We start from the raw sequence: 25,801 nt of genomic DNA, 5'->3' as shown, positions 1-25,801 counted from the left end.
AGACCAGCCATTGCTCAAGGGGACCCATGCACCTAATTTCCACTGTCTTAAAATAATGTAATTTTTAGACTTAGAAAATGCTTTACTGATCAGCCCTCCATTTTGTAGATGAGGAAGATGAGATCTAAACAGTTTAAGTGAATTGATCAAGGTCATAAAACCATTGCCAAAGCAATTTTATATATCAAATTTTCTCAATCTGGATCCAGGGCCCATTTCATGACAACTTGAATTGGCTGAATGTTACTTAGAGCGGGATGTTTAGCATTTTTTGCTACTATGCTGAAATCAGTTCACTGTGACATTTCCTTGTGAGAATAAAACACAAGAGCATTGCTAAATAATACTTGGGTAATCCTTTGTTTTAAAACTCTGCTTGCTGTTAATTAGGTATAAAGGCTATTCCTCAGAAACACATGACTGAAGAGATAACGGTACATCTATACCTTCCCCAGCAATATGTCCAATGAAGAACTCCTTGTCTTTTAATCCTCTGCTATATGAACAATACATCTATCTTTAAGACCCACAACACATTCAGAGGTAGCGAGACAGCCCTTATTCCCACTATGAGAAGTGAAAGAAGGGAGTACTTATTCATATTCAAGGGTTGGGGGAGTTGTGTTCCTAGGATCCAAAGTTACACTCAAGATAACATTTCCCCATGGAAACAATAAATTCTGGTTACTGATTTAGACAACTACAGATCAGTTACTTTATAGCCTTTGGGTGATTGGGGAAGGGTGGGTTTCTTCCTAGGAACAGAAGGACTAACTCCTAAACAACTAACTTATAAATGGCCTTCTGAAACATACAAACTGATGGCAGGTTGATCACTGCCTTATTCCAAGTGAAAGGAAAGAAAAAATAAGAAAGTTTCATGAATGGTACTTAGTTTGGCACATATATTCTCAAAGCTCCCAATAACCAAAATTCGACATAGTAGCCTGTTCTTCCTTTCCATGACTATGCCAACATATCTGCATTCATTATAAAGAATTACTTAGTTTAGAAGGATTAGGTGGGCAGCTAGGTGGTGCAGTGGATAGAGCGCCAGCCCTAGATTCAGGAGGACCTGAGTTCAAATCCAGCCTAAGACACTTAACACTTACTAGCTGTGTGAACCTGGTCAAGTCGCTTAACTCCAACTGCATCACCAAAAAAAAAAAAAAAAAAAGGATTAGGAACTTGGTTGCTGCTGTGAAAAGCAAGGACCTAGGAATTTCAGAATATTAGGTGATACAAACACATGTTTACTATTCAGTTACTCTAAAGTCAAAAGGTGTTTCTTAAACTAATGCCCAATTATTTTGAGGAAGAGAAGTGGAATCTGAAAAAAAATTATGCTGGTTTTGTTGTTCATTATTTAGAGATTATACAGTGTCTGGTTCTGAGGACACATGTTATACATTGATATGTTAAAATATAAATGGGTTTACTTTTGGGGGGATATCCTATCTTGACATTAACATCCCTGTGGGTGTTATCCTAATAAGTTATTTGAGAATTTGAAAAGGAATCTTTGGTTTCCATACAGCTAGAAACAAGTATATATGCTACCAGCCCAAACTCAATTATTTGTGAATAAAAACTAATTTCAAGGCAAATCATCCTTCTGACAGTCAAGGAATTGAGAAAACAATACTAAATCATGAATTTGAACTTTGGCTACTTTAGGCTTAGAGCATTAAATAAAGTAATTCAGCATTGTTTCCAATATCTGGATTGAGGATATGTCGCACAAATAACTCTTTATATCTATAAGAAGAGCAATGATCCATCCAAGCTAATTCAGCAGAGAGAACAATTACTAACAAAATGATTAGAGAGACCCATTGACTTGATGGATGGTTGAAACAATAGGGACTAGTGAAGCCCAAGAGAGAAATGGTAACAGGATTGAAAGCTTCTAGCAGTCTTCCCTTAGCTAACTTGGTATGTTTTATTAGCATGACAGATTTTTATATTGCTTCCATGTTTTCTCTCTTTCTAACGATGCTGTTATATGAACCAATGCATGTTTTCATTGGGAAAATTAGAAAGCACTGACATATTATGTGAACCATGATTGCTTTAATCATTCTGGAGGAATAAATAAAATCTGTATTCATGGATAATGTATTAGTTAGGGCCCATTACTTCATTGATTTCAGTGAGGCTTGTGTGAAAAAAAATGATACAGAAATCCAGACAGCAAATGGTTAATACTAAGAAGTTTCATATATTACATTACAAAAAGGTGGTCTCCACTGAGGTACATAATTGGGAATTTTAGTGAAACTTTTATGTTTATCAGAATTAGATTATCATAATAGTATATATAGTCTCAAAACAAAAGTTTCTGAGTCATCATTTGTTGATTAAAATAAGTACCTAGGGCATTTTGCCTTGAGCTATTTCTTGAATTCTCATTTTTTAAAAATGAAATTACTATGAAAAACTACCACGGGAATCTTGAAATATTCACAAGTTCTTATACAAATAACTTCTCTTGATATAGTAATAAAATACACGCTCTCTCTTTCTCACACACATACACCAACACAACAGCACATTCTTCAAGGGACCACATTCTCTTGAACACACCAGGCCTTTTATAGCAGGAATTAAACAAAAGTGGGTACAGGGCCAGTTGTGAAGAGAAGTGTGTCCCTGCCTTTAAAACTGCAACGAAACAAGTCTCAACATTTGCAAAACATTCCTTTATTATTAGAAATAAATTATTTGTATAAAAATTTGCATGCTTCAACCATTGCATTAATTTTTAGCACAACCCAGGGCTTCAATCCGTCAGCCATTACAAGAAACAGACTCATTGTCTTATACAAGTTGAACAATGTAGGACAGGAATGGGAGTTCTCACAATCACAAAAATTTACTTACAAGAATAACATCAGACATGGTTTATTTCAACAGCATTTTTTTTTCACAAGCTAACATTAGTTTTCCTTTTGTGATTTTTTTTTTAAACTTCTCATGAGTAAGCAATTCTTGAACTTTAAACTCATTGGTTGTATTTTATAAAACAGATATCTTTCCTCCCCATTACCAATACTTTTGGCTCATGATTAATTTTTGCTCCTTAAGAGACTGACTATTGATTGATTGTAGTCTACAGAGATTTTCAAGAGTGAGTTTTTGGTCGTGTCATATTCGTTGTTAAGATCACATACCGCAGCTTTTCAGATTAATTTCATTTCTCTCTTCAGGTTGCAAGATTGCTGTAGGTGACATATGTTGTCTTGGTAGAGGAAGCTGTTAAGACAAATTGAGAGCATTCTTGGTTAGTTTGATTTTCAGGATCCAAATACGCAACAATACTTATTAGACCCATGCTATTTTTTCTGGCTTGTTTTCCCCCTTTATTTAAAAACATTATGGTATCTAATATATATTGAGTTGTGTGCTGATATTCGTGAATGTCATAATATATACTTTTTTGAGCAATACCAACAGATTAAAAATAGATAAGTATTCATGGAAGATCCAAAATGACCTTTTATTCCTGAAATATTTATATGATGAAATATTTGTACTATTATATCTTTGTCCCATTTTAAAATGAAATAACAATATGTATTTGCAGTTTGGGGAGAAGTGAAGGGATTTAAACAGTGACCTTTTTTCTAAATTGAGGTGTTACCTCCTATAGAAAGTCAGTCATGATCACGCCAGGTGTTAGGTTTTTCCCCAAGCCAAACTTGAATTATTTGGTAATTTCTTTGGGCATATTGTATATTTAGTCATTGTTGTACATGTCATATCACTTCAGTGAGCTCTTTGAAAGCAGACAAGGTTCCATTTTTGTGTTTGTATCTCCAACACCTATCATAGTGCTTTGCATATAGTAAACACTTAACAAAACAAATGATTTCTGAACCAAATTTAATTTTACTCGGAGATGGCTTTTAAATAGTCTTTTACTTCATCAAGCTTTAAACAATTGTGTGCGCACATTGTACACATTTAAGCAAAATTTCATGCAGCATTCATGCAAAAGCAATAATTAAAACATCACACATTTGTATGGCATTTCACAACTCAACTGTGTTGACTATACCCACTATCTCAATTGAAAACCTAGGCATCTTTGTATACCTAATCTATGTGGCCTAATTTTCTGAGTCTAATCTAGTTGCTAAGAGATTGGTTAGCTAATCATGACCGGTGGGGTTTTAATGAAGATGACTCATTGTTCCATTTTCATTTTAATCATATTTAGTCACTATAAATAAACATGTCTATTACACAGAAATGATTTGAGTTTTCAAGTTACATATTTCTAGTATGCATCAATAAAGAGACTACTTGAAATTATTATTTTAACATTTCAGATTAGGGTATACTTAATTTTTCACTCATAGGGATGTAAATGGATTTGTTTAGAAAATAAATATAGACTAGGATAGAAAAATAATATGTTTAATTTCTATAACCAAGACCTAATAAAGTATGTTATTTTAAGATAACCAGAAAAATATAAATAGCAAGATGCACAGTCAAATTCATGTTTATGAAGGAATCTTTATTATTAATATTTTTTGAGGGGGGGATAAGGCAATTGGGGTTAAGTGACTTTCCCAGGGTCACACAGCTAGTAAGTCCACCTAGCTGCCCCCGATTGAATCTTTTTTTAATTATTTTTTTTTTAATTTCCAAGAAATGAAAATCTAAAACCTTTCTTTGTTTTTTGTGAGATTCAAATGAGCAAAACTCCCTCTTGAAATCTAATTTGGTTTATCATTTCCCCCACTGTAATTTGGAAATGAATAATCACAAGAACAAAGAAAGGAAAAAAGGGATGTGACTGTTTTACTGGTTCATCCCCTTAATTTCAATTTCTTAATGAAACAGTTATTCTGGCTGAGTTAAGTTCAAGAATACCAAATAAGACTTAAGTCTCGGGGCAGCTAGATGGCGCAGTGGATAGAGCACCGGCCCTGGAGTCAGGAGTACCTGAGTTCAAATCCGGCCTCAGACACTTAATACTTACTAGCTGTGTGACCCTGGGCAAGTCACTTAACCCCAATTGCCTCACTAAAAAAAAAAAAAAAAAAAAAAAAAAGACTTAAGTCTCAAAGACTTTCTTTTGGAAGGAATAAGAACACCTCAACCCTAAGAACTTTAAGGCTCATGAAAGCTGGTGAGTGACCAGGCTAAGGCTTTCTGTAGGCTGCTAATGTGTAATTTTAAAATAACCTCTTTCACGGTGTGAGATACCCTAATTATGTAGCCAATGGTAGCATGAGTTTTTACCATTTGACTTCCCAAAAGGTATAATCCTCATGGCCAGAGGATACAGTTTTCCTACTTATTTTTACTCCTTCACATAGTTTATTCACTGACTTTCCAGTAACTGTTGGGAATATAGTAGGAAATCAATAAATGTCTGTTTTTTTAATTCAGTGAGTATTTATTAAAGCCCTAGTATGTACAACTAACTGTGCTGAGTACACATGTTAGAAATATAGAAAACAAACCCAATCCTCAAGGATATGAAATCTTAGGGTGACACAACAAAAGAGGCAGGAATCATAGAGGCTATCAAGTCCAATTCCCTTATTTCATAGATAAGGAGGCTGTGGTTCCACGATGTAGAGTGATTTGCTCAAGCCCATACAAAAAGTGACAGAAGCAGTTTTGAACCCAGATCCTCTGACTCCAAATCTAACACTCTTAAATACAAAGTGAGTGCAGAGGAATTTTCACTGATTTTCCTTTTCAACTCAAAACCAGTTCTATCACTATCTTATCCCTATACTTTTGAACTGGCCTGTCTTTAATTATAATAATAAAAGTATTAATGCCACCTTATATTTCTTTATTTTTTCCTTTTTTTGTCAGGCAATAAGGGTTAAGTGACTTGCCCAGGGTCACACAGCTAGTTGTGTCAACTGTCTGAGGCTGGATTTGAACTCAGGACCTCCTGAATCCAGCACTGGTGCTTTATCCATTGTGCCACCTAGCTGCCCTTCACCTTACATTTCTAAAGCATTTTATAAAATGTTTTCACATATAACATCTCTAATATATGTGTATATATATATATATGCATATGTATCTGAGTCTAAATGTATATGTGTGTATGTATGTATATATCAACCCTATGAGGTTAAAAGCATAAGAATTAGTATTTCTATGAATGAAGAAACTGAGGCTGAAAGAGGTTAATTAATAAAGTCATAGATTTGGCATAGTACCAGAGACAGGACTCAAATGCCAGTCCTCTGACTCCTGTTTCAGTGTTCTCTCCATTAGATAAGAGCAAAATCATACTGCAATAACTAACATGGAACAAGATTTCTTCCCTGTGGGATCTGGCTGGCATAGGAACCAGTTAACAAGAAGTGGCCTAGTAGAAGAATGATATACATTTTAAATTAAATTTGTTATTCTATTGTCAGCTATACATTTCAACTATATAGTCTTATAGTCCAATTAAAAAAAGGTGAGTGGGGATAGGGCTACTATTTCCTAAATCAGAGGACATTAATACCTATTTATAAGACCTCTAAAATAGACAAAAAACTCAGATTAAGTGGGAAGAGTAACAATAGAAGTGGGAAGAATGTGGCAATATGTATTTGGTCAGGAAACAAGAAAAGTCAGAAGGTAGGAAGCTTACTACCAAACAATGAAGAGATAAATCAACTCATCAATCCTTCAACCCTTCTTGCATAAGGGGATAGCTGCATAAGATTCAAAGAGATGAGAGAAAAATAAGCACATAAGTAAATGAAAAACAAACATACTAATAAAGAAATAAAAAAGAAGAAATGAGTGGCCAGTGGTCGTGACTATACAGGCAACTTGGTAGAAGAGAGAAAACAAACCACCACTACTATTATATTTAGAAGGATTATTATTATTACTAATGCTCATAATATAACAATATAATAATGACAACAATAATAATATAGATATGTTACTGTGTAATGTATGAAACTGAAAACAATATATTTCAGGAAAAGCCACTCATCTGTTCTAGACCAAAGAGGCCTTCCATGTAAAGATAGACTGGCTACTTGGAAAAGTTGTGTTATGGTAGTACTAATAGTAATAACAACAGCAGAAGCAGTAGTAGCAGTAGTAGTAATAGTAGTAGTCTGTAGTAGCAGTATTCAAAATTAGTACTAAAGGTGCAGCTAGATGGCGAAGTGGATAGAGCACCAGCCCTGGAGTCAGGAGGACCTGAGATCAAACTCAGCTTCAGACACTTAACACTTACTAAATTATGTGGAACAAACTTTGGGAATGACAGATATTTTAGTATTAGTACCAATAGTAGTAATAGAAGTAGTAGTAGTAGCAGTAATTTTAAATAGTGAGAAGTATTAGTAATAGTTGTAGTAGGAGTAATAGTAGTAGTAAGTCATAGCAGGAGTAAATTGGAGAAATACTAATAGGAGGAGGAAAGGAAAATATACTAATAAATAACTTTCTAAAGGTCCACTCATAGGGGACCTATACTAATATAGGAATGCCTATGTCCTTCTGGACCAGGGCTTCTTAAACTTTTCCTACTCACAACCTCTTTTCACCGGAGAAATTTTTTATGTTACCCCAGGTATATAGGTATATAAAATAGGTCTACATAACCATTTACTGTTGCCAAATTTTTCACGACCCCTTATCACATTCAGTTACATGGCCCCATATAGGGTCATGACCCACAGTTTTAAGAAGCTAGATTCTAGACTGAAAAGTCTTTTGCAAAGAGCATGAGGGGTATCATCCCTAGATGTAGAAAACATTGGGTTGGCTTAAGGTTACTTTAGGACAGATTCAGAGTCCAGTTTAGCCTAAAGCCCAAAGATCCATTCCATAACTGTGGTTTTAGAGAAAGCCAAATTAGGATGCTAATTATTCCATAACTAATTATTGAGCAGATTAAATTTTGTTTGAAATTAACAGGTCTTATATTTCATATTTAGAAACCAGGCTCAGTGAGAATTTTTATAGGGTCTTAAGGTTTTCCAATCATTTTACATTTATTTTATTAGTTAAATCTCTCTCTCTTTCTCACACACACACACACGCACACACACACACACACACACACACACACAAACAAATCAACTAGGTGCTATTGTAATTATTTTATAGATGAGAAAATGAAGGCTGGGAAAGGTAAATGACTGGCCCAGGTTCACACAGCTAAGTGCCTGATGCACAATTTAGATGCAGGTCTTCTCGACTACAAGTCTAGCTTTCTACCATTGTACAACTAGGAAGAATACCTTAGACTATACAGGAAAATACATTTTCAAGTTTTTAGTTGACATTAGCTAGTGTGTTGGGCTTAAATTGCTGGAAGAAGTGAAGTATAGTAAGAAAGAATGACCTTGCTCATGACACTTAATCACTTTAAGCATCCTTTTTAATATGTGCAAAAGGAGAAGATTAGACTAAATGATCCCTTAAGGACATTTCTGGGTATACATTTCTATGATTTCATAGATACAGATAAATAAACCAATTAAAAGTTTCTTTTTTTCCCTAGTACCAGTGATCATCAGGGGGAAAAAGAACTGAAATTTATTGGGACCTGAATAAATAGTAGAAAATTATTTTTGAGGAAAGAGAAAATCAGTAAATCAAGTGGGCAAAAGATAATTGGAAAGTTTTTAGAGCCTGGACTTTTTCAAGGATTACCAAGCTAACCAAATTATGTGGGACCATATTTGAGGATGACAGATATTTTGTGCCTATTTGAGCCTTTCCTTCAGGAATATTCCAGGGAAGAAATGGACCAGATCTATAAGGATGAGCTACCAGGGAGATTTTCAGCAGTGAAGATGCATATGTTAATAGGAAAATCAGTTTTGGAGTATAGCAAATATGTATTTCCTTGTGTGCACCACACTGTGTTCATGAGCTAGAGAGAACAAATCAACTTCCAGCAACAGCTGTTTTAATGAATTATGCATGAACATAGCTTCAGGAATGCCATACACAGCATTTGTTAATTAGGCAATGTTGATACAATTCCTACACCCAGAACTTTGTTTCCACCTCCCCTCTGACCCTGGCCATGAAACCATATTTGACCTTTTTTGTTACAGGTAGAATATTGCAAATTCAGCAACTAATATAGTTTCCCTCTGTGCCTCCAATTTCCTTAAATGTATTATCTGTGACTTGAGGAGTATGATATTATTGAGGTCTCTGCCTGGGGCATTGTTAAAATAATCTTAAAGTCATGTTTTAAAAGTAGAGATGAGAAAAGGAGGGAATTCCAATGTGCTTAACGTTTAACTATTGGTGCTAACATAGGATCATTTTAACACAGAGAATTAAAAAAAAGAAAAGAAAACCACTAAAGATGATTATTTTCAAGGAAGGAAGAAAAAAAGGAAGGAAGGAAAAAAAGGAAGGAAGGAAGGAAAAAGGGAAGGAGATAGAAAAGAAAAGAAAGAAGGTTAAAAAAGGAAAGAAAAAAAGCTCTCTCCCTTTCTTTGAGAATATTTGGATGGAAATATATCAGATAGTGAATTGGCAAAAGCCAGGAAGCTAAAGGGAGATGAATAAAGAGACAAGGATAATTCACAAACTGAGTTATTAAGATTTGACTGAGAGTTTGGGAATATGTGGGAAATTATTTCCTTCACTTTATCACAACAGGTAGCTGCATACATTGGAGTGACCAAGGTTTTCAAGATAATCAATTCTATTTTCATATCCATAAGACATATTACTGGTAGAAAAGCAAAGTGATATTCTGGAATATTAATTGCATGGGGGTTTCAGAAATTCTCATGTTTGGGGAAAAGGGAAATGCAATCACTTAAAGGGAATGAGGGAAAAAAACTACACAGAGAGCACAGGAAAAATAAATAAAAATATCTTAACTGGTACATTTTATACGAGTCTCCAAATACAGGCAAAAAGTAGTCAACCTATCTTTATATAGAAGGAAATGCCTCTTTGCTAGATAGATGAGGGGTCCTGCCTAAAATGTTTGAGGGCTGAAATGTTGCACTATGTGACCTCTTCCTCATTTTAAGTAGAAATCACCTAGGGTTCCTATGTAGAAGCCTACTGTTCCAATGGGAGGTAAATGAACTTTCTAATTACTAATATGTACTTAGAGATGCTTCAAAGAGTAATTTATTATTTTTTTATCTTGAAGCACTTTTCTACCTTTGATTCACCTTCCAAAGGTAAGAAACTGATCCTTCCAGAGAGTTACTGACTTGTCCTCCATCTGAGCCCAGGATTTGTCAGTTCTCCAAGAAAAATACATAAACACATTTATGCTGCCTAGTTTCCCTTCAAAATAACCAGAAAATAATAGAAAAATCACAAAACCCATAAGGCTTGTTTTCATCAAGGGGAATTAAGCCTAGATAATAATGGGAATTTTCCACCTCAGTAAGCCATTTATTCCTTTAAAAAATAAATAAAAACTGATATTTCAGTTTCCACTGAATCTCATGGGGAAGGCAGAGAGGGCTGATGCTGACATCCACTGAAAGTTAGTGTGACTCTCATCCTTAAAGCTTTTTTATGAAGTTTTATGAAATGATGCTATAAGGAAGACACCATTGCTGACTCCAGTGAGTCATATAGAGAAGTGCCAGGAATCAAAAGAAAATAACCTGCCAGATGTGGTTTACTGGCTTCCTACGAATAGCTTTAACTTTCCACACTAAAGCTTTCAAGATATAAAAATATCAGACCAAATTCTTTCCCAAGATATAAGAATGTAGCACCAATAACTCTAATAGAAGGGAATCAGCTCACAAGAAGCTAGGAAACAAAATGGAACCATTAGTGGTAAATGGTTCACCTGTAATCATGGGACTAATGAACTCTCTTATTGCGGCTGCTTACTAAACAAAATCATGCTCCTCACAACCATCTAATTCTCACCCTTCAACAGTTTCTCAGTCTCTCATTGCTCAGTATTTGAAGCTATGAGAATTCATTCTGAAAATCGGGGTAAAATTCACAACAGGTATCAGAATGGTTAATAAAATTATAGTTACAGATTAACTATGTTCCTAAGTATAGGAGATCAGACTAAGTAGTTGGTAGTTATCTCTATGTGTGGATCAAAGTGGTTCTCAAAAGTGCTTTGTAAACTACCAATGGCTGTACAAAAGGACAATATTCTTTTTTATTTTTGTTTTTATTTTTATTTTTTTGCAGGACAATGAGGGTTAAATGACTTGCCCAGGGTCACACAACTAATAAGAGTCAAGTGCCTGAGGCCGGATTTGAACTCAGGTCCTCCTGAATCAAGGGCCAGTGCTTTATCCACTGTGCCACCTATCTGCCCCCCCCCCAATATTCTTATTACCAAGTATGACATGGGTAGATTTGGGAAATACATTGTTTGTGACTATACTAATTAAAGAACATTCCTCCTTCTTATATCAAAGAGCCAGAGAGGAACCCAAAATAAGTTGGAGAATTCCAGAGAGGCAAGAGTATTTGTCATATAAATTGATCTTAATTAAGAGAAAATTGTTTTCCCATCAAGACCATAAACTATTTAAGGACAAAGACTATAACCTATTATTTTCTTTCCATTCACCCACTGAATCTAGGATGACAAAAGGTGTATCATTTCATTCTTTGCCAGAAATGGATATCTGTGATGTCTTTGAATGTAAAGCAAGCAACTCACAAGCAGAAGCAGGAATTAATTGGAATAGAGCAGTTAATACATAATACTTATCAGATTCAGGGTTGCTGCTGGCTCCTATTTGTTATTTAAGTTTCAGAGGAAGTAAGTGGGTTGTGGAGAGGCCTATAAGGGAAGGAGTTACCTTTCTGTCTCACAGGCCTTTTGAATGATGGTGATTTAAATGGTAACATCAATTAATTAATGCCAGAGTGAGTCACTTTGAAATAAGGAAAAAGAAAGTAAAAACAAACAAACAAACAAAACAGGAGACCACTTAGGGCAATATGAATGAAAAGTTACATTAAAAAGAATTATTGGGGTAGCTAGGTGGCGCAGTGGATAGAGCACTGGCCCTGAATTCAGGAGTACCTGAGTTCAAATCCAGCCTCAGATACTTGACACTTACTAGCTGTGTGACCCTGGGCAAGTCACTTAACCCCCATTGCCCCACAAAAACAAAAAAACAAACAAACAAAAAGAATTATTGACCAGGTAACAATCATTATTCCCCAGAAATCTAAATAACAAATACTTTTTTACTGTATATTAAGGTAAACAGGGCTAAATAAATGCTGGTTATTTTTTATAATTTTATCATTTTGGAATATTACACAGGTAAAAGCTATAAATGGGGTTATGCCCAATTAATTGTGAAATAATCTTTAAAAAATTCTAATTTTTTCAAAAGATTCTAAAGTCCTTTTTTTCCCCTTGATTATACCTATTTGTTATAAGGGAAGGCTTCCACTCTTGGTTGTGGTAGTCAAATGGGGGTGATATTGGATAGTGTTAGACTAAGAAAAGAAAAAAGTTATATTTCATTCATTGAAATTAAATGATACATGATTATTTAAAAGTTTGCATGGTTATATTGGTGTCCAATATTGTTTTCAGTAAAACATTTAACTGATTTAAAAAGCATTTTTCTTTACTCAGCGGGGCTATATTGATACACATTAAATTATACAGTGTTCTGAATTAGCAAGAGTAGAGTATGATATGGCACTTATAAGGCAAGAGAAGGCAGATGCTCCCTGGCTTTAGGGGCCTCTGGAGAATACCAGTCATAAAATCATTTGTATTTAGCTGAAAGGTACCATGGGTAGAACAAAGAACAAAATATTGAGGATCAGAGACTCAGTGTCTAGTCCCCATCCAACCTTTAAATAAGTGTATGTCATTGGATCTGTTACTATTCCTCTGTGAGCATTATTTTCCTCATCTGTTTAAGAGGAGGTGGGCTAAATGCTCTTCAGATTCCCTTCTGGTTCTGGCCCTCCATCCTACTAAAGTAACTATCTTCCAAATGTGGCATATAAATTCTGGCATGCCAGGCCCCCATGCAGCAAATCCCCCAGTCCATGAGAAAGAAACAGGATTGGCATGGAACGTACATCTATTAGGAAGTGCTCCCGCTCTTGACCATGTGAAAGTCTACAGATGACTTACTGTTGGTTTCTAGACTTTCACAGAGCTCACTTTTCACCTCGCCATTTGGTCGACCATTTCCCTTTTGGATCAGTTTACTTTGCATGGTGGCAGCTGTCACCACAGCCTTGAAGCTCCGCTTTCGTTTCTGAACATTCTGCTCGGGGTGAAAAATTATAATATAAACCTTGGGCATGTAGAGCATGCCCAGAGATACCGAAGCACTTAAACTCATGGAGACAGTAAGTGTTGTTGTCTGGATGTACATCTGAGGGGAGAGAAAAAAAAATTACAAGAAATGTTAGCAAGCTTCATTGGCAGAAGAGCAAATCACAGTACTGTTTTCTCAAAGTGTGTGCTACATATCAACACCTACTAAAGGTGAAAATGCTATGCTATACTCCTCTGTTGTGTGTACAATAGGAAGCTGCGTCTCTCCATTTGTCCTTAATTACAGTCAAGTACTCCTTTCTTATTTCTTGTTTCCTGAAAATGTGGGTGGGAAAGGCAGTAATGTTTATTAGATAAAGTTCCTATAAAAACAATTGAACTTCTGTACCTTAGTTTCATTTCTGGATTATAAACAAACATGCAAAACAGACTACAAAAACAGCCTAACCAACAAGCAAGACACTGTGTGAGACAGGGCCTCTCCAGTGAAAGAGATGTGAGACCAGAGGATTCTCTTTCTGCAGACAGAAGGTGAACCTGGAAATAAAAATCTTTAAAGTCTAGAGGAAGTTAAATATCACCTCTCCACACTAATGCTCTTATAGTGTTGGGTTTCATAGCACAGGATGATAGCTTTGATGGCAGATCTCAGCTCGCTCTACCTTTTATTATGTGTGAGACCTTGAGCAAGTCACTTTAACCCTCTAAAATTTAGTTTCTTTATCTGTAAAATAAAATGAAGATGGACTAGATGACCTTTACGATATCTTCAATTTTCTAAACCTATGATCCTATAAATTGACTCAGAATATAGCTAGCTAAGTTTTATTACCACATGAGACACTGAAAAAATCATTTGGTCTCTCTCAACCTCAATTTTCTCACTTGTTAAGGGACAGAAGGTCCCTTCAATATCTATAGCTATGATTATATGATGTGGGTTGGAATCTCAGCTTTGCTAATCATTACCACCCTGTCAGCAAAGCTCCTCATATAGCATTCTAAGGTTTGTAAAGTAGTTTACCTACAACCTCTAGCATCTCAGTCAAATCAACTGATCTCACCTGTCCTCAGTTTTGTTGGGAGAGATTTGGACCACAGGGTATCTTAGAACCTCTCCAGCTCTAAATCTAATGATTCTATCCTTAAAAAGTGTTATTCTATAATTGACAAATTAATTTAAACAAATAAACATGAAAAACAATTTGTCAGATGATGAGTAAGAGATAAAGTTTGATAAGATACATGCTATGGCCCCATGTATTTTAGCATCAAGAATATGTTCTGAACTTCAGTTACCATTTCCTAAAACAGTATATCTAGAGGGAAATATACAGTGTGAGCCAAAAGTCACAAAGTGATCTGACGTTTTAATAACTTTTTGAAAATTATTTTCAGATAATTTATGAAATTTATAAGATTTTACCCCTTTGTGACTTTTAAAAAGCACAAAAAAATTGGGAAGATTTCTGATGGCTTCACTTAGAAGTCTCCCTAGGAGTCTTTTGTCCCATAATAGAGGATAAGTTCTTAAAAGTTTAAAAAAAAGTCCAATAGGATAATAGGCTCATTGAGGGCAAGTATATCCCTATTGTCTTATAAACTAACTGGTAAGAAAAAAATTTCATAACTGAATAAAAAAGGCAAAATTTTGGTACTTGTAAAGGAAATGCACGTGACTCTGACAAGAATGTTATTATGGGCAGCTAGGTGGCACAGTGGATAGAGCACCGGCCTTGGAGTCAGGAGTACCTGAGTTCAAATCTGGCCTCAGACACTTAACACTTACTAGCTGTGTGACCCTGGGCAAGTCACTTAACCCCAATTGCCTCACTAAAAATAAATAAATAAATAAATGAATAAATAAAGAATGTTATTACACAGAGACTTTATTTCAGATAGCATTCATCATTTTCTGGAAGCCCTCTAAGAAGTATACATGTGCATTTATTTAATATTTGCCCTTCAAGATCATAATAGATAGTACCAAAGTGTGAATAAAGTATTATTCTTGAGTTCATTTTCACCCATATAAGAATATACCATTATTGTGTTTCATGGGAGGCCTCAGCGACTGACAAGCAAGATATGAATGATCAGAAAGATCTTTTCTCATTATACCAAAAATTAGCATGTGTCCTTGGCAAAACTGTAAAGTAATCAGTGTTTGACCTTTGTATATTTTTCACTACTCAGAACCTAGTTTCTTAAACTCTTTCTCTCAAAGTGCATCCTTATGATAGATCCTCAAACTCATTTACAAAAAAGAAATCAAATCAAAGAAAATTTTTAAAATAAGCTTTTATTATATATGTCATAAGGGCCAAGAATAATAAAAGAAGCCTCTGTCCTCAAGTAGCTTATAGTCTGCTAGGGGAGATGAATACACAGATAGTTCACAGGAAGAAGAGATAGAAATCATGTGGGGAATTATAGAGGAGACAGTCAATTGAAAGAGAGTATTCCAGGATGGGGAATAGTCAGTCAACAAACATTTATCAAGCACTTACTATATGTCAGCCATCATTTATAGCACTAGGCATACAAATAAAGACCTCAAAAATGACAATAATGAAGTCTCCATCATAAAAGAGGAGATAGCCTGTAAATAAATAGCTACATGCATGCATATACATATAATAGTCACATGTACATATATTAAGAAATATATGTATATAAACATGTATAGATTTCTCTGTCTCTGTGACTCTGTCTCTCTCTGTGTTTCAGCCTCTGTGTATGTGTCTGTCTCTCTCTGCTTCTGTGTCTATCTCTCTGCCTATCTCTGCCTCTCTGTGTCTCTGTCTCTCTCTGGCTCTCTGTCTCTGTCTCTGTTTCTGTCTGTCTGTCTCTCTCCCTATCCTAGAAGCATAAAGTGGAGTTAATCCAACAAACAAAGGTGTTTGCAGCTGGGCAGAGCAGGAAACACTTCCTGTTTCAGGAGGATTTCGAGCTGACCTTATACAGCATACTATACACCTCCCAGCTCCAGATATTTGCACTGGTTGTCCTCAAGATTTAGAAGGCACTCTCTCCTTACCTCATCTCATGAGTCTGTCTGTCTGTTTATCTCTCTTTGTAAAAAAGAAGTGTGATATTTGTTTCACAGAATCAGATAGACTTGTGAAAAGCTAAATTCCATGAGTTGAATTTTTTCCTTAATAGTCTTTTATTTTTTCCCAATTATAGGTAAAGATAGTTTTCAACATTCATTTTTGTAAGATTTTGAATTCCAAATTTTTCTCCCTTCCTTCCTAAGTCCCTCTCTTTTCTTAAGACTACCTTAGGGGGGCAGCTAGATGGCACAGTGGATAGAGCACCAGCCCTGGAGTCAGGAGTACCTGAGTTCAAATCCAGCCTCAGACACTTAATACTTAACTAGCTGTGTGACCCCCGGCAAGTCACTTAACCCCAATTGCCTCACTTAAAAAAAAAAGAAAGAAAAAAAAAAGACTACCTTAGGGGTAGGTAGCTAGGTGGTTCAGTGAATAGAGCACTGCCCCTGGAATCAGGAGGACCTGAGTTCAAATTTGACCTCAGGCACTTGACACTTACTAGCTGTATGAGCCTGGGCAAATCATTTAACCCTCATTGCCCCACCAAAAAAAAATAAGCCTACTTTAAAAACCATGTTCAGACTTAAACCTTTCTGTATCCCCTAAATGCTAGGTGCTTTCTCTTCCATATGTCCTTTTATTAAACTATTTTGTATATATTCATATTTATTAACTTTGAATTTATACTGTATGTATTTGTATATGGACTTCTTGTCTCCACCATTAGAATGTAAGCTCATTGAAAGTTGAGATTGTTTAATTTTTGTTCTTCTATCCCCTGGGGCCTGGAACCAAGCCAGCCACACAGTAGGAGTTTGATAAGTACTTGTAGAGTGATCACTTGGTTGACTGAAGTAGGCCATAGTTGAATTAATTGAGGTAATAATGTGTAAGATAACTAGGAAGGTAGGAAGTAGCCAAGTTACAAAGAGCTTTCAAACCCAAATTGAGGCCTTTATATCTATTTGATTCTAGAGTTAATAGGGAGCCATTGGACCCCATTGAACAAAAAACAAACAGTTGTCAACAGATAATTGAGTGCCATGTACAGGAAATTAAAAAAAAAAAGTTGTTTATCAAGAGTAAGAAGGAATGCATAAGGGAATAGAGGGAGGGTATTTGGGAGTTAAGTTGTAGACTGAATAAAGCTTAAAAAAGGATTATCTTTCCCAGGGGTGTTTTTATGTTAATATAAATCAAAGCATTAAACTAAAGTAAGGACAGTGCTTAGGGTTAAATTTCAACATCAGTGAACAACTGTGGAATATATATTTATTTCAGAAACTTCCTGGTACTTTAGAAATCAAAAAAGTAAGCAATTGTCTACTTCTCCTATTCATAAGGGCCCGGTTTTCCTAAGGGAGCACAAAACAGTGCCCTTTTGCAAACTATTGCATTAGGCAAGGGTTATTAATATAATAACTTCCTCCCCTCAAGGATATTGAGCATTCAGTTTTCCAAGTTCAACTCCTCCAGGAAGCCTTTCATGACAAAAACCACAAATGAAAATTCTTGACCCTTCCCTCAAACAACCAATCAATTAACAAATATTTTAAAACACCTACTCTGCACTCAGTGCTGCAGATACATAAGACAGAAAGTAAATAGTCTCTGACTTTAAGGTGCTTACATTTAATCTGGGGAGTCAACATGTACAGATATAAATATAAGCAAAATTAATACAAGGCAACTGTCAGGGAGTACACTAGCATTGAAATCAGAGATGGTGAATCTAAAAAAAAAAACTTCATGGAGAAGATGGAGACCGATTAGAATTTTGAAAGAAATGATGGATTCTGAAAGACAGAAATGCACTTACATATTGAATTTTGTGGCTATTCATTCTAGTGATGTTTCTAATGTGAAAGTTTTCTGTCTCTGATTTGACTATAAAGTTAACAAGTTCAAGGATTGTGTTTTTGTTGTTGTCTATTGTTACAGAAATGAGTACAGAATTCCAAACATAGCAGATGCTCGCTCCTTAGTCTCCTTTGCTGGCTCTTCATTCATGTCATATCCAGTAAGTAGGTATACAGGTTCTGTCCTGGATGCTCTTTTCTTGCTATATTATCTCATTTGCTAATCTTGTCAGACCCCATGAGGTCAGCTACAATATATTTACAGATGAGTCCCAGATCTTTATATCCAGTCATAGACAAGCTCCTGAGGTCTATCCCAACTACCTACTGGACCTTTCAATCTTGATGTCCTATAAGTTTCTCAACCCCAACATTGTACAAAATAAAACTTGCCTTTCCTTACTAAATCTCACCTCTTCAGAACCTCCCTATTACCTTATTGGTTACTTTGGTTGCAATCTCAGTGTCATTCTTGACTCTTCTCCTTCACCACTCATATCCAATCAATTCCCCAATCTTGTTGTTTCTACCTTCCTGAGATGCATCAATTCCATCCATCTCTTTTTCTCCAATACTTTTTCTCAGGCCTTCATTGTCTCTTGCTTGGACTCCTGCAATAGCCTTCTAATACTCAAGGAAAATGTTATATATCTAATTAAAAAGTAGATAAGAGGGCACAAAGACGTGACTATATAGCCATTTTCTTCCTGGGCCTATATAAATTATATCCTCTATTTTAAAGTTAACATAATATTATAAATACAATTTCAAGGCTAGCATTGATTTAAGACCTGGGTTTGAATATTTGTCTCTGAAACTTGCTACCTGAGAAATCCTGAGCAGAATCCCTTAATTTCTGTGTTGATGATGTTGATGATGACAAACATGACTATGATGGTAATGATAACAATGATATGCATGATAACAAAAATAATAGCTTATATATAGATATACATATATATGTGTGTATACACACACACACACACACACACACACACACATATATATATATATATATATATATATATATATATGTATCACTTTAAGGTTTCCAAAGCACTATAAATATTACCTCCTTTTATCCTCACAACAACTCTGAAAGGTAGGTGTTATTATTGCCTCCATTTTGCCAAGGGAGAAAGACAGAGGTGAAATGACTTGACCAGGATTACCTGTAAGTATGTGAAGCCATGTTTGAAATCAAGTCTTCCTGATTCTTGGTCTACTGAACTACCTAGCTGTCTCTTTAAGCCTCAGTGCCTGTAAGATGAAGGTATGTTTCTAAATGACCTCCAAGATTCTTTCTAGCTCTAAATCAATGTTCCTATGGAAAGCATGGGGGCAGTTAGGTGGTACAGTTGATAAAGCACCATTCCTGGATTCAAGAGGACCTGAGTTCAAATCTCACCTCAGACACTTACTAGATGTGTGACCCTGGGAGAGTCACTTACTTGTCTTAAACATTCAGGGCCATTTGCAGTCATCCTGATGTATATCTTGCAACTGGACCCTGATGGTTCTTGAGGAGGTTGGTGACCTTGCACAGCCCTCCTTCATTTAAAGTCAATTCAGTGCAAGCCATGAGATCACCCCAATGTCATGGTCCTCTTTGAGAGAGAAGGATAACAACAACAATTGACAATCCTATGGAAAGCATACCAAACTATAGAAAAAGTACCGATGTGAGGATCTGTAGAGTTATAGCAGAGCTAAGGACCATGGAATAGAACCTATTAGGTGTCAAAAATTCTGGATTCTTGCTCAGGCATAACTTATTGGACCCTCAGTTAAAAGGAAGAGGTTGGGGATAAATAAACTCTATTGTCCCATCTGGTTGCTCTTAGTTTAGGAAACAGTGATGTATATTTTATTCAAACACCAGAATAGTCTGTTTAAAAGAAAGCATAGAAACAATGTAGAGTCAATTCTGTATTTTAAATGGCAAATTGCATGTTGGTGTTATGTAGGGGGAAAAGGTTCATCAATTTATTTCTTTCAAATTTTCAATTTGCATTATTGTTGTTATATATTCATTCAACTGGCCCAAGAATTATATCTTCCTTCATAAAGTTACTTGAGAATGTTCTCTTCTGGCTTGATATAATTTCTGTACTATACAGTCAATATTCTTTCCCTAACCAGAAGATACTTTGTTAAGATGCCAGAATGCCAATTCCCCCAACAAATGTCTTACTGCAGTCTATCCTTTCAGCAAACTAGTTCAATTAAAGATTCAATAAATAGGGAAATTAGTTTCAACAAAGTAGGTTTAATGTGAATCAGTTCATGTACCACATTCTTTATGAACTACCATACCTTAGAAATTACATCTAAATGAAGTTAAAGATCTTATTTAAGATGTTACTTAAAGGCATGAGGTAATCTTTCAGAATGTCACTGAATATTCTCACTGTGAGCTCAATATGGGAAGACACATCTTAAATACCAATAATTTAACATATTCTACAACTTATCCCCAAGGATGGAACTCTGGGAATATCAAGTTACCTAGAAATTCAACTTTTAATATTAATGAAAAAGTAATGTAAATCATCTTGCTCATGGAAAACAAGCATAAGCAACAGTTCAATGATCCACTATAATTCTGTGGAAATTAGAGCCCATGAATTAAGTCTCTTGCGCTTGAAGACCTTCTATTACTTAAAATGAAATGGATAATTGATTTATGAGAAATGAAAAACAACATTTACTTAAAATTAGGCAAGACCCTAATATATGATATAGATTTGAAATATCAATAGGACACTGTAACTACCCGATGATGCCTATTATTCTTTTTTTTTTCCTTTTGAGTGAAAGATTTTGCTAGCAATATACTTCCCCAGCTACTTAGAAGAAATGGACTTTTCTTTACTCCTTTCTCTTCCTACTTCACTAACCTGGTTTTCTACTATATTGAAATTTCCATTCAGTCAACTATGTTTTCTCCAGTAGTAAAGGAGTAGACTTTTATATTGATGGGTAAAAGTGCATACAACTAAATGTGTGCATGGGAGCTATGTCCATGTCCCCACTAATGACTAAATAACAGGGCCAACATGTGAGCACTGAACACGAGTATACAACAAGAGTGCTAGCCACCATGAAAACTACAAAGGTAGGAAAAGATGATCCTCACCATTAAAGAGCTTACAATATAACTATGGACCTGCAGTAGCAATGGACTTACATTGTTTCATTCACATACTCTCATCTCTCATGTTTCTCAGTATGTGCTTGTCAGAAGACTGGCCAGTTTGAAAGGTAAAGATAATTGGGCAGTAGTTAATAAGGTAAAGAACACAATATTTCTGGCATCCAGAGGCGGTTTACTGCACATTATTTTACACATTCAAATGGGATTTTATGATTTCATTGTTTGACACCATAGGTCAAGGTTAAAGACTCAAAGTTTTTGTTCATCCATAGTGTTAAGTAGACAAATACTATAATAAAAAAACTCATTGAATGTGCAAAATAATGTTCAATAAACATCTGGAGATTTCAGTGATAATTATACTGATTTCCATGAGTTGAGGGTCTATGTACTGAGTATAATTTTATCCCTCTGAATGACAACGACAAAGTTTGCACAGAACAGGCACTCGATAAACATTTGAATACTTGTTGCATACTTGTTTGTCCAAGAATAGATCTTGGAAGGAGTCTCTAAGGCTTCTACTCTTTTGATGAAGAGAAACAAGAGATGTATAATAACTAGAATTAATTATTAAACATAAAAACTTAATATTAGACTAGCAATATCTTTCCTTTGTTATTAAAAATCCACACTAATACTAAAAAAAAAGGTGATCATTAATTTTCAATGATATCATTGAGCATATTCATAGAAAGGTAATCAAATATTTATTTAGCAAACAGTGGTCCTGAATTTTCTGCTACAACATTTACAGATGAATTCAAAGCCCACTTTTTGTGATTTGCTTCTTTGCTATCTCATTTGATGTTTTATTCTTTACTGGCATTCTTCCATCAGCTCTGTCCTGCCTCATCACACTATTTATTCACTGAATTTTCTCTCTGTTGCTTTCAGAGTTCTGAGTATCCCCTTTATGTGGACAATTTACATATAAAGAAATCTGAAGAAAGGGAAAATCAGTGGATAGCCTATAATCTTAATAAGATAATCTTTAAATCAGTTTTATTATCTTCCTATATGGTAAATATTTTAGAACCAAGGTGGATATTTTAACCATCAGTCATCTAATGCTCCCTACTTAATGGTGATCCTCATCATATAATTTCCAATTTGTGTATTTCTCAAATATATAGACACAACTTCATTCAACTTCAGCCTCTACTTCTCCCAAGATCATTCCAACCCAAGACCTAAATGGTCTTCCACCAGTGATGTGACCTGATAACTTATAAGGGGAACTGTTTATAACACCTTTCCCCCACCACCTATTCCTTCTTTACAGATATATGTAACACATCACACACTCTTTCTTTTATCTTATTCATTTCATTTCAGCTCAATCTTTTTTTTTATTTTTAAATTAGTTTCATTGATCTTTTGTTTCTACATCACAGTAATTTCTGAATATTGCCCCATTTCCCCTGCCATGTGAAGGAGAACCCCATTGTTACAAATAAGAAAAAAAAAAATTGTTGTTGCTTAGTCACTTCCAGTTGTGTCCAAAGCTTTGTGAATCCATTTGGGGCTTTCTTGGCAAAGACACGGGAGTGGTTTGCCATTTCCTTTTCTAGCTCATTTTACCAATAAGGAAACTGAGGCAAACAGGGTTAAGAGATTTGCCCAGGATCACACAGCTAGTAAATGTCTGAGGACAGATGTGACCTCAAGCAGATGAGTCTTCCTGACTCTAGGCCCAGAATTCTAATCCACTTAGCTCCTCTAAAAAGTTAGGCAAAACCAATCTATATGGTAATCAAAATTTATTATGTATATAGTTCCATTTCTCCTAAACTCACATAGTCCTTTTCCCTATCCAAGTTGTGAGATCCAAACCAACCTTAATCATGGTTGATAAAGAACAGGAAAATTCAAAGTATCAAGGTTCTTTGATATAATGTAGAAATAACTTCAAAGGATCAGGTGCTACTTGTAGGATAGCCACAAATAGGTCCCTTTAAAGAAGCAATTTAATGACATGTAAAGAGCATTGGATTTGTGTGCAAAGTAACTGTACACTCACTAGGTTTTTTTCTTTTTGTTTTGTTTTGTTGTTGTTTTTTGTTTGTTTTTGTGAACAAGTCACAGCCTCTGTGAACCTCAGGTTCCAAATCTATAGAATAAGGAGGAAGGGAGTTGTGCTGGACAACTAATAGGATCCCTTCTGGTTTTATATCTATGACCTTGTGATCTAACCTCTTATTACACATAGCCTATATCAGAGAGCTTAGTATTTTATACAATTGTCTGTTCTCTACCTGTTTCACATATGTAAAAGATTTCTTCTCATCAAGATAATGAGCTTCTAGAAGTCATGGACCTACTATTTCTTCTCCTTCCTCTAATTACAAAAATCCCTTTTCTCAAATTCTAGTATTCAAAATAAATAAAACTAGATAAAATATTCTCATATTTCTTTTTAATTCCTTTGATTAAAAAAAATGAAAAAAAATTAAGCCTTTACTATACCCTAGTCACTTTACATGATACTTGAACTGCCACATTATTCTTTCTACCAAATACACAGATATGTCCTATTTCTACTGTATTATGTTAGAATAAGACTTTTGTGAGCTGGTCTGAGTACCAGCCCCATTTTATGAGAAAATGTCATTTCCAAACAATTGACTTACAAATACATAGCTATTTACAGACTGTCTTCTCACCTCATCATTCAATGAAATCTACTCTCTCCAAAGTTAACAATGATCTTGTAACTGCCAAATCTAATAACCTTTTTCTCAATTCTCATCCTTTTTGACCTTTCTGCAACCTTTTACAATGTCAATCACCCTCTTCTACTCAATCTATCCTGGTTTCCCTTCTACTTGTCCTACCAATTCTTATTCTCTTTTGTTGCATCCCCATCCAGGTCATAACCTGTATAATATTGGGAGTCTCCAAGGGCTCTATTCTGGGCCTTCTCTTCTCCCTATACTGTTTTGATCGATAACTCAATTTCCCTTATTGTGATTATCAACTGTCTGAAAATGATTCTTAAATCTATTTATCTAGTTCTCCCTTTTCTTCTAATCTCCAGACTCACATCTCCAACTGCCTAGTGGACATCACAGTCTGGATATCTCATAAAAAATTAAACTCAATAGGTCCAAAACTGAACTCATATTTTCCTCCAAACTTTCCTCCTTTGGATGTTCCATATTACTGTTTAGGGCACCACCATTCTCCCAGTCATATATGAGCTAGGTGTCATTCTTGACTCCTTAATCTCTCACACTTCCCATATATCCAGTCTACTATTAAATCCTGCCAATTTTACCTCATAGCATCTCTTATATAGACTCTCTTCTCTAATGCTTCCAACACCCTGATTCAGACTCTCATCATCAGACAACTGGACTAATACAAACAGCCTAGTGGTTGGTCTTCCTGCTTCAAATCTCTCTCCATGTCAGTCCATCCTCCAATCAGTTCTTATATTGATCTCCTTAAAGCACCATGTCATTATAGCACCACCAGCAGCCATTTAAAAAAAATCTAGTGGCTCCCTATTACTTCTAGTGTCAAATATTAAATCATCTGTCTGGCATTGAAAGCCCCTCTAAACCTTGCCCCTCCCTGTCTTTCCAGTCTTTTTATTCTTTATACCCCCTCTATGTATTCTGTGATCCAGTGATTCTGGCCTTCTTGCTCTTCTTTGCACAAGACAATGTATAACTATAACCCTAATCCTAACACTTATTCCATCTCCACACTTGGTGATTTCCCTGGCTACCTCTAATGCCTGGAATTTTCTTCCATCTCATCTCTACTTATTGCTTTCCATGGCTTCCTTCACATTCTCCAATATAGATTTTCCTTGTAAGTAGTTGTTTCTCATGTTTTCTCCTCAATTAGACACTATACTCCTTGAATTCAGGGACTATGTTTTGCCTTTCTTTGTATCTTCAACTCTTAACATGTGACTGCCACATAGGAAATATGCTTATTGACTAACTGACCAACACTTTTGGAAAAGAGCTTGTTGGTAAGATGGAAGACAGTGTACCCTTGATTGTGGGGTGAATTATGTAGTTGTGGGATTGAACTCCAGTGATGCTAAGATCACTATAGCTTGAAGCCTAAGCACATTTTCATCCCAAGCAAGATATATGAAACATTGGTAAGTAAAATGAAAAAGTTGAAAACACTCAATGCCTCTAACTTTCCTGTGGACCAATAAAAAGTATAATTTATTTCTCATCAGTAGTTCTTACCAAGCTTCCATAGTAATTTGGCTATACTGGAAAAGTACATGTCCTTACCAAATAGAAATATGTGAAGGAAAATATACATATTTACATCTTGATGAGATTAGAAAGAAATACAAGATGAAGTCAATATATCATAACTCTAAAAGCCCTCCAATAGTCAAGAAATCAAAAATAGGTGAAAGAAATGTTGAATTCTTCGAGACCTCATTTTGAAAAATGTATTGATTTTACATGAATGCTACTTACCTATGGAAGAGTGCAAGTTTACAAAATGTGTTTTA

At 35.3% G+C, this 25,801-nt stretch overlaps 1 protein-coding gene across 6 annotated transcripts in view; it reads right to left on the bottom strand.

Annotated features, from left to right (window-relative positions):
• Nucleotides 1-2,331: 2,331 nt before the first annotated feature.
• Nucleotides 2,332-25,801, bottom strand: part of GRM8 (glutamate metabotropic receptor 8) — a 952,263-nt gene continuing 928,793 nt past the window's right edge. For 5 of the 6 annotated variants that reach the window (XM_043969215.1, XM_043969212.1, XM_043969217.1 and 2 more), the window contains 2 exons: nucleotides 13,030-13,331; nucleotides 2,332-3,255 (listed from right to left, as the gene is read on the bottom strand). In XM_043969215.1, the coding sequence (XP_043825150.1) occupies nucleotides 13,035-13,331 (297 nt within the window). In that variant the 3' untranslated portion in view covers nucleotides 2,332-3,255; nucleotides 13,030-13,034. The remainder of the gene's footprint in view (nucleotides 3,256-13,029; nucleotides 13,332-25,801) is intronic. The other variant, XM_043969213.1, reaches the window with a different exon arrangement.

The sequence above is a fragment of the Dromiciops gliroides genome, chromosome 5, assembly GCF_019393635.1.
Source record: "Dromiciops gliroides isolate mDroGli1 chromosome 5, mDroGli1.pri, whole genome shotgun sequence".
NCBI lineage: Eukaryota > Metazoa > Chordata > Mammalia > Microbiotheria > Microbiotheriidae > Dromiciops > Dromiciops gliroides.
Note: the sequence above shows the minus strand (reverse complement) of the source record. Positions and strands in the feature narration are given on the sequence as shown.